The sequence below is a fragment of the Chelmon rostratus genome, chromosome 9 (genome assembly GCF_017976325.1).
Source record: "Chelmon rostratus isolate fCheRos1 chromosome 9, fCheRos1.pri, whole genome shotgun sequence".
Lineage (NCBI taxonomy): Eukaryota > Metazoa > Chordata > Actinopteri > Chaetodontiformes > Chaetodontidae > Chelmon > Chelmon rostratus.
In genome coordinates, this window is record NC_055666.1 from 18,241,507 (window position 1) to 18,254,190 (window position 12,684).

At 45.1% G+C, this 12,684-nt stretch overlaps 1 protein-coding gene across 1 annotated transcript; it reads left to right on the forward strand.

The window, feature by feature from the left end:
* The first annotated feature begins 854 nt into the window (after window positions 1-854).
* On the forward strand, window positions 855-10,558 carry LOC121612081. The gene is made up of 9 exons (XM_041944827.1): window positions 855-950; window positions 2,179-2,358; window positions 2,735-2,923; window positions 3,985-4,161; window positions 4,621-4,762; window positions 7,732-7,944; window positions 8,119-8,318; window positions 8,982-9,123; window positions 9,744-10,558. Exons 1-9 carry the CDS (start codon window positions 855-857, stop codon window positions 10,556-10,558), a joined length of 2,154 nt encoding a protein of 717 aa, XP_041800761.1.
* The last annotated feature ends 2,126 nt before the right edge of the window (window positions 10,559-12,684 follow it).

Sequence of the window (12,684 nt, forward strand, 5' to 3'; positions counted from 1 at the left end):
TTCCACTTTGTCTTTAGGTTCAAGTCGAGTTGACTGTGGATGCTTATAGTAGTTTGAATCTTTGTTGGTGCTCACAAGTGTATTCAGTGAGGCGTCCACTGAGCTCACTTGACTTTCTCACGTATTCAAGTGCCTCCTGTTAAAATTAGAGCTCAGATGATCAGACAAAACGTTAATCAGCAACAATTTCAAACTTTGAATTGTTGATGTAATTTTTTCAGCAAAAAAAATTCTGTTTTCAGCATCTTAAATATGAAGATTTGCTGTTTGTGATCATAAATTGAATGTGTTTGGATTTTGGACAGTTGGTAAAACTAGCAATTTGATGATCGCCTCGGGCCTCTCTTGTGATGGCATTTTCTGACATTTGATGAACCAAACTATTAATTGAGAATGTAATTGGTAGATTAATCAATAGTTTCAGCCCTAGTTCAAATTTAAAGAGTTACTGGTGAAGGGCCACTTCCTGTCCACCTACCTGTGTGATGTAAAGTCCAGCGTCACTAAACCATCATCACGTCATCAGATTAATCTCCTTCCAGAATGATCTCAACCCGGTCGAGAGTGATCTGGGCCTTTCTTGTTCAGGGCCCTGGTGGTCATCCCCACCTCTCCCGCTCCTTCCTGCAGGGATTGCCCCACCAATCGCAGGGGTAGGCAAGAGATTAGCTCCTCAGATTAAAGTGTCCACCTCCAAACCCTGCTTAATCCTGCCATCTGTCAGAGAGCAGCTAAGCAGCCAAGACTCTCGCACTAGGCTAATTAGAAAGCCAGAAGAACCCAAACCTAGAGAGGAAAAAGAAATCTCCAAAACACTCACTTTTCTGTCTGGTACCGCTCAAGACAAAGCAACAATGGAGGAGACGTACCTTATGAACCATCCAGGAGTCAGGAAGAAGATTCTGGCTGGAGGCACAGGACCACTGCCACACTTTCCTCCTGGGACGAAGGTAACAAGCCACAGTTAACCTGACAGCCTAAATCATACCACATTCAAACTCCGTGTGATTGGAACTGATCCCTTGCACAATTACCATTGTGATGTAATTAGTGTTCCACAGAGAAATGGCTATTTTTAGCTGTTTCATTGCCCACTTCAATTAGATCTGTTGAATTTTTCATGAAGTGAGGAAATTTATTCTGTATCTGGCACTTGCACACAGAGCAAACATTTGGTCAACCAAATTGCAACATGTTTTTTGGCTCCGCATCTGTGTTTCTGTTCATCCACTGATCCGCCGGTCGCCGACTTTTTTCCCTTCCAAGTCATATCCAGCCATGTGGCAGCGAGCCTGGACACCGTGACAAACATTTTCCATGACAATGCCAGCATGAATTTCCATTTACCTGTGCCTCTGTGTTACAGTGAGCGTGTGCTCCCTCCCAGGTGAGGTGATTCCCAGTTGCTCGCACAGCTATCAGATCATTATACACAATCTGTCAAGCTATAAATAGAGGATTACATGAGGGCAGCGTAATTTTACAGTAAAGGCTTTGTAAGTCTTCCACATGCACACGAACAGATGGAACACATAATGAAAACCAGCATGTTTGTGTTACATAAGAAGTGACTCAAATATGTGACACCGTTCTGTGAGAATACTATTAAAAAATACATATATCAAGCTTTAAAAAACAATCATAAAAGTGTCAACAGCTGCGCGTTGTCAAAGCTGGCAAACAGCCTATTTCCATCTGTTGTATTCATCTTGTTTTGTGTCTATGTCAGATATACAAAACACAGTCAACAAAGGAAAGGACAGGAAACACAGATACTGGATGTATACGTTCATGCATACATGTATGTACACTTAGATAAATCAAAGGCAGCAATTTTCCACTGTATGTGATTTAAAAATTGAGGAAAAAGATGGTATATTTCTATCATCTGCACACTAAATATAGTATTTTCGAGAAACCCACAAAAATCTCTTAGCCAGTGAAGAAAGGGTCTTTAAAGTTCTGTCTCAAAGGGGAAATCTAAGGTCTTTGAAACGATGTGGGACTCATTCATAGACTTGCTGAAATTCCTCAATACTAATAGGACAAAAATAATGACCTAGTAACACATGGACAAGCTGTGCAGCATTTTTAAGTATATTTTGTTGATGAATAGTTCAATCTATTAATCTCCACCGTCTGACACTTCCTGTCTCCTGCTCCCTCCTTCCATCCCAGCTGGTTTTCCATTTCCAGACGCTGCTGGACAACTTTGAACGCACGGTCATCGACGACAGCCGACTGGCCGGCAGACCGGCTGAGATCTTTGTCGGGAAGATGTTCAAGATGGAGGTCTGGGAGACCCTGCTGACGTCCATGAGGACTGGAGAGGTGGCCGAGTTCTGGTGCGACGCCACTGTGAGTCGAGCTACAGCCTTCAGACATTCGCACACATACTCTGGGACATTAGGCCCCTGAGAGAGGTCCTAATATGTGTTCACGAGCGAGTAAGGGAAGCTTTTGCTTCTCATTATGATGCACATGAATCAACCTTCCGAAGCCTCCTACAGCTCAGTATTATAAACACAAAAACAATCCTTTTTCGAGCGAATCATAGTGTTTTTCTTCTGGAGGAAACTGTAATCTGCAAGTAAAATTGTGGCCATTTCTTGTGTTTTCCTGGCAGACTGATTGGCACAGGCTGCCAGCACCGGGGGGGTTAGCATGATTAAGTGCTCCTATGTCTTGCCGCAGACCTGTTGTTTATACTTTTGTTGATGAGTTTATTTTGCAGCACACAGGATTGTACCCCATCGTCTCGAAGGGAATGAGGCTGATTGCTCAAGGGAAGGACCCCCTAGAGGGCCAGAGACACATGTGTGGCATGGGAAACATGTTCCACTATCACTCCACTGGTTTCCCAGAGCTGGATGAGCTAATGAGAACACCTCAACCACTCATATTTATTATGGAGCTGCTGCAGGTAAGCACTGGTGCCAAAATACTGTACGTCACACTGGAGAGAAAAAGAAGAAGACAGTGCAGAACAATCAGCTGTCTGTTTCCAGGAAGCAGCTTTTCTCAGATTTTAGCATCCTTAAACAGAGGCTGACAGTAAAAAAGACACATTTACCTATTCATCCAAACCCTCTTCTGCAAGTGAAACACTCCTACGCGCGATTTTCTAAAATCCACTGACAGAAATGACAAAAGTGAAGTCCCGCTCTGCCTGAGACGTTCAGCTTTGAAATAATATAGCATCAGAACAAGCTCAAAACTCACCAGGGGGTCCAGCAGCGATAGGAGTAAATTAACATCTTCCCCATTTCAGTCTAACAATGCTTTCCTGCACCCAAGTTCACAGCTCAGAAGTACTCAGATCCTGCAAGTGAAAGAAGCAATACCACGATGTAAAAACACTCTGTGGCAAATAAAAGTCCTGCATTCAGAAGTCCACTCAAATAAAGTAATCACCAGCAAAATGCACTTGAAGTATCCAAAGCACTTGTATGTATAATAACCCAATTTAGCTTGTCCTGCCCAAGGTCCTGAATATTTTTTTTACCTTATGTGCACAATGTAATATTTTGTGCACACGAGTAATTATCTTGCAGGTTATCTTTATCCTCGTTATTGGCAGCCTTGTGTAAATCCCAGCAGGGCTTTTCATAACTCCAACCTGAGCAGTTTTAATCAGCCACGTAACTGAAAACACCCGTGTGCTAAAGCAGAGCCTTTAATCTGTAACAACGCACCACATTTAATATGAGTACATCATGTGTTTTTTATGTAAAATTAAACTAGTATGCCAAAAAATGTAGTGGAGTGGAATGTGGTGAAGCAGGAGTATAAGGTACCATAAATTAGAAATAGCAAAGTACAAATACCTTGAAGTTGTAGTTTAGCGCAGCTGCACAGTTTGTTTCTCTGCACTACTGCAACCGTTTGCACCTCTGTAGCATTAACCTGCGCTTCCTTTGTTGGAGTTTCTCCGTTTGATGCTTTTGCTCTGGTGTGCTCTCCCCTTGCCCCTGCTACTTCCAGGTGGGAGACCCCATGTCGTACCAGAGAGAGTCATGGATGATGGAAAAGGACGAGAAGCTGCAGATGGTGCCAATTCTCCACATGCAGGGCAACGCGCTGGTCAAGCAGAGACAGTTCAGGGAGGCCGCCAGCAAGTACAAAGAGGCTGTCCTGCTGCTGAAAACAGTCCAGTCCAGAGTGAGGGAACGATTAGGGGAGGAAGGCGGGATGAGGGAGCAAAATGAGTGATGTGAATTTTCAGGGTTTTCTAAGGATTTTAGGTTTTTGGGACATGCAGCTCTTTTCCAAGGGGGAGATTCCTGTTTTTATCTTTTGCTCTATACCCCTTATTACAGGCGGAGGGGTGGGTGGAGGAACTCTGGAGGGAGAATGTGAATGAGATGTTCTGATAGGAGAGTGTAAAGGACCCTTTTGTGATGTCGGAGACTTTCAAATAGTTGGTCTGTGTACGAACAGCTAGTGATGCTCCGTTGTCCCAAAGCCATGTCATATTTGAATCTCTGTGAAAATATTTAAACCCACAGAATTCACATAATTTATTAAAAACATGTGTAGGAGATGCCAAGCGACATAGCAGCACCAGGGAGCAGCGCTGATCGTGTTCTTGTTCTTCCATCTGCACATGTGCATGTGTAGGAGATGCCGGGCGATATAGACTACATTAATTTGGGTCGAATGATCGTCCCCCTGGAGTTGAACTACTGCCAGTGCATGTTGGAGCTGGAGGAGTATTATGAAGTTATAGAGCACACCACCGAGCTGCTGGAGAAGCACAAAGGTAAATGTCTGGTTGGAGGGTTGATTTAATCCTCACTGCTGGCAAGATGTCTTTAATTTGCTTTTCTTTTCCAGTGTCACCGAGCTTTACATTCAGACAGCATCGCATCATTTTCACAAATATGTTTCTTCATTTTCTTACCGAGAGAAGTCTAGTCTAGTCTTCCTGACTCAGTGATCCTTTAGCTGAGGTTTGTTAAAGTTAGAAGTGCTGTGTATTGGTGAATCCATGGCGCTGTCCGTGGTGCTGAAGCAGCAGACGGATTTATAATTGTGCTTTTTTCTCTTAGTCTCACCCTTCTGTCAGTTTCCTCTTGGATCTATAATATTCAGTAAAATATATACTATAACTACTAATTTCTACGCTATATTATAGCCTTTATACTCTATAAAGTCACCTTCATGATCAAAGTAGCAACATGTGGTCGCTGAAGAGTGAGTGAATCACACCACAGCCAGGAGGTGGTTAGCTTAGCTTAGCATGAATACTGGAAACAGGGGGAAACAGCTACCTTGGCTCTGTCCGAATGTAAACACAGAGATTAGCAGCACGCCTGAAGAAGGGAAAAAGCCCAGCTGACTCCGTCCAACTCCTTAACTTGTTAGTTTTACACTTCGGTTTTGTATGAATTAAACAAATGAGTATAATGTTGTTAATTTGAGAGTCACCTTTGGACAGAGCCAGACCAGCTAAGCTAAGCTAAGATAACTATCTCCTGTAGACTAATACTGCTGTCATATGTCTCCGTTAAATATGAAGATACAGCCAGGAGAGGGTTAGCTTAGCATAATGACTGGAAGCAGGGGAAACAGCTAGCCTGTAAGACCGCAACTTGTCATATTTTCTCTATTTTTTGTATGGGTTAAACATATTAAATACAGCATGTTTAGCAGAGTCAGGCTAGCTGTTTCCCCAAGCTCTTAGTCAGTATGCTAAACTAAGCTAACCATCTCCAGACTTTAGTATCACGTTTTATGGACAGACATGAGCCAACATGTTTTTTTAATCTGGCTCTCAGCAAGAAGGCAAGAGTATTTCCCAAAGTGTCAAACTTTTCTTTGTAATCAAGTAAATTAAAAGCTGCTCGGCGAAGAGTAAAATGAGGGCTTGTACGGAGTCACTTCCAGCCCGGGACACAGTGCGAACGCTGTGACAAACAGTAATTTCAAACTGTTGTAAAACAGTGACAGCTCAGGGTCTGACGCCTCGGCTGACTTCGCTGCAGTGGCTGTTGCATGTTGCAGCCGTGAATTCAGGGCGAGCGTGTAGGAGGGCTGACGTTGATGACACCGAGGGTTTTACAGTCGGTGCAGCCCTGGGAATTGTGCTGTCATACCCATGGCTACTCATATAATCCTAGAGGAGCTCACATTCTGGCACACTCTCCACTTCAGAGCCTTATGAATTATGCTACCGAGGCAGTCTTTATTTTACTCTCTGTCCCTCAGCCTGGATTTCTGGTTTTGTGTTTGTTTTCGTGTGTGTGGCAGGAGGAGGGAGTGTGTACAGTTGTAAGTATGTGTGTGTGCGTGTGTGGCTGCACGATGCATGTGCTCATGAGCTTGTTTGGCAGGAGGAGGAAGGGTGTAGAGTTGCCTGAGAGTGAGTCGGTATCATGGAAATGATGGGCAGGGGTCTCTGAGCTCCACTGGCCCATTTTTAGCTGCCGCCACAAAGCTTCATCCTTCCTCACAAAGCCCAAAAGAATGATCCACCCCACACCAGCATCACTCCACCTTTCTCTCCTCGCTTTCTCCTCTTTCTGTGCCTTTAGTCTCCCTTTTCCAATCCTTTTCCAGCTGTACCTTCGCTTTCATTTCCCCTCTTTTCACACCTTCGTCTCCCTTTCTTCTCCGCTTTGCTTGCATCCTCCGTGCTGTTGTTCCACCTGTCATCAACATCATGTTGTCTGCAGCAGTCCATGTCAGCCTCTCCACTCTGCTGTCATGCCTTCAGCCCAGTTGCTCTTTAGAGAAGCAAGCGAGCCAGTGGTGGCTCACTGCAGCGTCTCTGCTTCTGCCAGAGGCAGCAGAGAAATCTGTTTAAATGTTGGCTGAAAGACTTAGCGTGGAGGGAAATTAAAGGCAGGGGAACAGAAAGCTCAGCCATCAGCGGATATCTAACCAAACACATGAGCAGTGTGTGTGTGTGTGTGTGTGTGTGTGTGAGGATATTGTGTGTGTGTGCGTGTCCACGACTTTTTAAAGATTTAGTTCGATGTTTTGGATCATCCTCTGAGAGGATCGATACCACCGTCGTGTCTGTCTGTTAAATATAAGAGAACAGCTAACAGCGGGTTAGCCTAGCTTAACGTAAAGTCTGGCAACAGCTAGCTAGCTTCAGGCAAAAGTAACAAAATCTGCCTAATAGCACCTCTAAAGCTAACTAATTAACACGCTGTCTTGTACGTTTAATATGAACAAAAGCAAAGTGATGGGGTTGGACAGACTCAGCTGGGCTTTTTGCCTTCTTCCAACCTTCATGCTAAGCTGAGCTAACTGGTAGCTCTAGCTTTGTGTAACGGTCAAATCTACATGCAGCCAGGAGACGGTTAGCTTAGCAAAAAGATTTTACTGGGAGTATTGTGCTGGACTATTTCATTAAAATGATGAATTATTGTTTTGTACACCTTTACTTTTTTAGTTAGTGATCTGTAGTGGTCAGCTGTGTCATCTTTGGGTATTTCCAATCTTTGTCTTCAGTTATGCTAACTGGCTGCTAGCTGTAGCTTAGCAGACATGAGAATAAGCATATTGCAAAATGTCAAACTTTTGCTTTAGTGAGGAATAAAGATACAGTTTGTTTAAAAAAATACACATACACAGTACACACCTACACACAGTCCTAAATGCAGACAGTCACCACCTCAGGTTTATTATTGAGTATCTCTAGCTTAGTCATCAATAACCTTTTATTCATGTTTTTTTCTCATTATTCTGGTTCTTTTTTTTTTTTTTGCTATTTCTCAGACTGTGTGAAGGGCTACTACAAGAGAGCCAAGGCCCACGCTGCCGTGTGGAATGAAAAGGAAGCACGGAGAGACTACAACATGGTGGCCCACCTGGACGTCACCCTGGCCTCTCTAGTCAACCGAGAGCTGAGGGCCATGTCAGAGCGCATGAAGGAGAAGTACTGGGAGGAGAAGGAGAAATACTGGAACATGCTGGAGACGAGGGAGAAAAAAAACAAAGAGGAAGAGGAGGAGGAGGAGGAGGGGGAAGACAAAGGAAAGCAAGAAGACAATGACAGCGTGGCCGCAGAGAATAAAGATGTGGTGGGGGAGGAAAAAGGTGAAGAAGAATCTCCATCCAAATGTGCTGAAGGCCATAAAGAGGAGCTCTTACCTGTGGGAACAGGTGACAAAGAGGAAGCAAGCCCTTCTGAGACCAACCCAGACGCTTCTGATAAAAGCGAAGGGAAGGGCTGGCAGCACATGTTGCGACTGGTCATGCTGCTGCAGAACGAGGGAAACTTCCTCATGAAGGAAAACCGCTTCCAAGATGCTTCTGCAAAGTTCAAGGAGGCCATAGAATACGTGGACGCCCTTCAGAAAATAGTTAGTGTCATTGCTTATATTTTGGCGTTGCGTAAAAGCGTGCACAGAAATAATAATGCAGTGTTTTCCTGTCAAATAAAACCTTCTGTGACGACACTAGTTGCTCAGAGGGATGATGCCGACCATATTAACGGCCTCCGGTCGGAGCCATTTATCAGGATGAGTGGATGGATTGTGCCAGGAAGTAAAAAGGATTGTGGCTCGTAAACTATAATCATCTGTCATGGTTGCTTTTTTACTGAAGAGCAGCTGTGGTATTGTAGGTATGCAGGCGAAATGAAGAGCAGAGAAAAGAGCGCTAAAAATAACAGCTATCCACAGAGATATCACTGTGACAGCGCTCGCCTCTGCTTCTTTTCTCTTTCTTAAACTCCCTCACTCCTGCCACACCTCGCTGTCTAACTCCCTCACGCCTTCCTCCTCTCATCAACCCACCCTCCTCCATCTTCATGTCCCCTCCCCCCGTTCTCAAAATCCTCTACCCTCCTTTACCTCATCTCTCTATCATCTTCAGCATCTAATCTTCTCCATCACCCCCCCCCCAACCCTTACATCTTCACATCTCTTTTTGTTACCGCGCCCTTTCTTCTTTTCAGCTCCCCTCCTCCGCCCTCACCACCGCCACCTCCCACTCACGTTGTCCTCTCTGTGTGTGCTCGGCAGGTGGATCAGCGGGCGGAGGACCGGGAGTCGCTGGAGAAAGTGCGCCTCCCGCTGACTCTCAACCTGAGCCAGTGCATGCTGGAGCTGAAACAATACCGGCAAGTGGTGGAGCTCAACAACCAGCTGCTGAAGAAGCATAAAGGTAATATATGTTAGGGTGAAGATGGAGGAGGAACAAATGTTTTGATCCAGAAATAGGTACATGAGTTTATATAAACAAGCTTAGTTTTCATTGCTTTTCCTCACACACCCTCATTTTTGATCTTAAAGATATCAAGATCTGTTGCTAGTACAAATGCCTGCCCCCAGCAAACACCTGCCTTCACGCTGCAGCAGTCCTTGATCTCCGTGTTTACCCAGGAAAGAAGGAACCAAGCATTCACAACCGCATTGCTGAGTCTCTCTTTCGCTCCCCTGGCACCCACCCATGGACATCACAGTCAAAAATGAATTCATTGTTTTCTTTTTGTCTCTGCTATGACTGAATTATTTATAGTTGAGGCTGATGTGAAATGGTTGTTCTTATGCTTTCCTTTTCCCTTCATTTGCCTCTCTCCAACTTTCGCCTTCTGCCTCGCCTGCCTCCCGTCTCACCGCCGGTGTGCGGTGCAGCTGTTTCATCCTCCCTCCTGCAGTTTGTTTTACCTTTTAATTTTAGTTTTACAGCTTCCCACTTTTATTCTTCCTGACCTCCCGTTGCCTCATGTGGTCTTTACGTGTCAATATTTCTACCCTTCCGCTGTCTTTTCTCGTACTCCATAGGTAACTTTAAGGCAGTGTACCAGCGGGCACGAGCGCACGCCGCTTTGTGCAACGAGGATGAAGCTCGGAGGGACTTTGGTATGGTGGAGAAGCTGGACCCAAAGTTAAAACCCTTCGTCCGGCAGGAACTGAAAAAGCTGGGCGAGAGCATGCGCTCGGTGCACGCCAGCCAGAATAAGACTTACTGGGATACGACGCAGGAGAAGTGGGGGCCTGGTGGAAGCAAGGCAAAGGGCGCGGCAGGAAAGAAGAAATTTTCACAGAAAGCCACTGAAGAAAAAACTCTAGCAGATAAGAAGTCAGAAAACAGTAAGACAGAAGACAAAGAAAGCTCAGAGAAACCCGCCTCCGCTGAGACAGACGGAGCGAATGACGCAGAAACAGAGAAAAATCCAGATGTGAAATCAGAGCAGCGTAATAAAGAGCCAGAGAGTGGGAGGGCGAGCGGAGAGGGGTTAGATAATGAAAATATGGAGGGCGTCGCGGTTCGTGAGGACGAGCAGGGTGCAGCAGATAATCGAGCAACAGATAAAGACAGCGAGCCTGCGCCCACCAGCACGGGCAAAGATAATGTAGCGAGCAAGAGATCGGCGAGCGATAAGGCCAAAAAGGTCAAACGCCAATCAGGTGCTGCACCGGGCCCAAGCAGAACAAGCAAAGGGAGCAAGGCCACTGGTGAGAAAACAGGAAATGGTGGCACTCAATCAGGACAGACCAATAGGGGGCAGAGCCAAAGGAACGCAGGGCAGGCTGAGGCCAGAGAGACAAAACGGGAAAGAAATGGGAAAGAACAGCAATATGGAGGCAGAGAGTGAAGCCAAGCCTCAAGTCTCAACAGGAAATACTGATGCCACATCCGAATCCAAATATAAACACAAGGAGGGAAATTAATATAAACAGCCGCATTTGTTTAAGTTTCATTATTCAGATCTCTGAGGGATAAGAGCAGGCACATGAAGAAAAAAGCACAGGCAGACGAGGAGTTTGCCAAATACAAAGTTTTTATTTCTGTACACAAAGAGTAGAAAGCAGCCAATAACCCACTTGTTATTACAGTAAAAAGCCTTTCTTCAGAAAACTTTTTATACAGATTAAAAACTCCAGAGAAAAGACAGCAAGACGTGTTTGAGTGCTGGAAAATAACAGAAAACCAAACCCATTAAACAATACATGTTTGAAATGATTAATGAGGTATATTAATGGTGATTTAAAAAAAAAAAAAAAGAAACCACAGTTCACCTGTAAGGTATGAGTGAGTGTGTATATACGTGTTAGTGTTAACCACACCTTGTTTGAGGTTAGGTGATCCATCGCCCTGTCGTGTGAGAGGTGACATACGAGCATGTGTGTCCTCATTACAAGCTTGGATGCAACCGTGGAGGGTGTGACGCAGCGTCGGGAGAGTAATGAACGGAGCCACTGGCGTGTTGGCCGGCTACATGCGTCCTCTGTGGGGTGGTGGTGGGGGAGCTCCTGTCGCGATAGCTTCAGAAAAAGAGACGAGAGATGAGAGTCGCTGCGTGACTCTCCTGCACGCGGGATGACCACCAGAGGCAGTTCAGACGTCAAACGGCAGCAGCAGAGCTTAACACGGGGACAAACTGTGTATGATAGTCACAGCTGCAGCCATTAATCGACTAGTCGTCAACTATTAAATTAATTGGCAACTATTTTGTGTATTTTTTTAAATAGAAAAAGTCAAAAGTATCTGATTTCGGCTTCTTATATATGAATATTTTCTGTTTTTTCACGCCTAAACTGAATATCTTTGCGTTGTGGACAAAAAGGACATTTGAGGACATCGTGTTGCGCTTTTACTGATTGACGTTTTTCACCATTTTCTGACATTTTAGAAAATAATCAGCATTGAATATAATCGTAAGCGCAGCCTTAATGATATTGCAACTGTCACTTAACCACCTAGTGTATCTATTTCAGTCTGCCTCCTCTGTGTTGTCTTAAAATACAGGCGACAAATGTTGACATGCAGCCCAATGGGAAAGCCTCCTCTTCTTTTTCACACGCTGTCACTGTAACATCATCCTGCGTACCCACATGCGAAAGTATGGAGATAAATAGGAGCGTGAGGCCGCCGGGTGATCGTCAATGTGTAATGAGATGTGTGAATACCAATAAATAAATGTCTGAATCAACGTTGCTTGTCATGGCCTTTTTCTTTTCTTTTTTCTTTTTGTTTGTTTCGCCCCACAAGTCGAGCTGCTGCTCTTTGTTCTGACTTGTGAAGCTTTACCAAAACAAATTCTGCGGCGCCGCTGATGCGGAGACGGATTCAACACATGATAATGAAAAGCCTCAGCTTCAGCTACACACTGGCAGGCTTCAGCGGAGGTGGAAGTGAAGAAGACGAGAGTGGCGCTCTCCCTTGCTTCCCTTAAGGCTATTAGCATTTGTATGATGAACGGCACATCACCTCTCCAACTCGCAACCCCGTAGTACTGCGTCCTTGGGGACAGTTCCCTAGCAACAGCATCAAAACTAACAGGCGGCGAGTGCTGAGGAGGACGGAGTCAAAATGTGAGCGCTGTGCGTCTGGAGGGGCGGCCCTTAATGAACTCATGTATGTGAGGTCAGTGTCGTTTTAAGGGTTGAGATGAACTCTGAACTGCGCGTGTCTACGTCCCTTCTGTGAGATCGAGGCGCTGTGATTGCTGGGAAACACAGAGCCACAGCGTACTTGTTTCAGGCAATCGCTCGTCTTGCTTCTGGAGATCCTGCTGTGGCAGGCACATCAAAGTGGATCTCTCCCACCAGCCCTCCAGCAATAAATGGATTGTTTTTTGCCCGCCTTTCCTCTCTCGTCTCAGATCTTTCAGCCCTTCAAGCATCCCCAGCATCATGGCTTCACCCATAAAAGCCCTGTTTAGCTGCTTTCAATGGACGGGTGCTCACGCGCTGTTATCCTCACTTTCCCACTCTTGCT

Bases quoted from the DNA above. Each gene is read 5' to 3' on its own strand.
- LOC121612081 (XM_041944827.1), top strand. From the start codon at position 855: ATGGAGGAGACGTACCTTATGAACCATCCAGGAGTCAGGAAGAAGATT. The intron at 4,763-7,731 runs GTAAATGTCTGG...GCTATTTCTCAG, and splicing joins GCTGCTGGAGAAGCACAAAG to ACTGTGTGAAGGGCTACTAC. The intron at 7,945-8,118 runs AAAACAAAGAGG...CTGTGGGAACAG, and splicing joins GCTGGAGACGAGGGAGAAAA to GTGACAAAGAGGAAGCAAGC.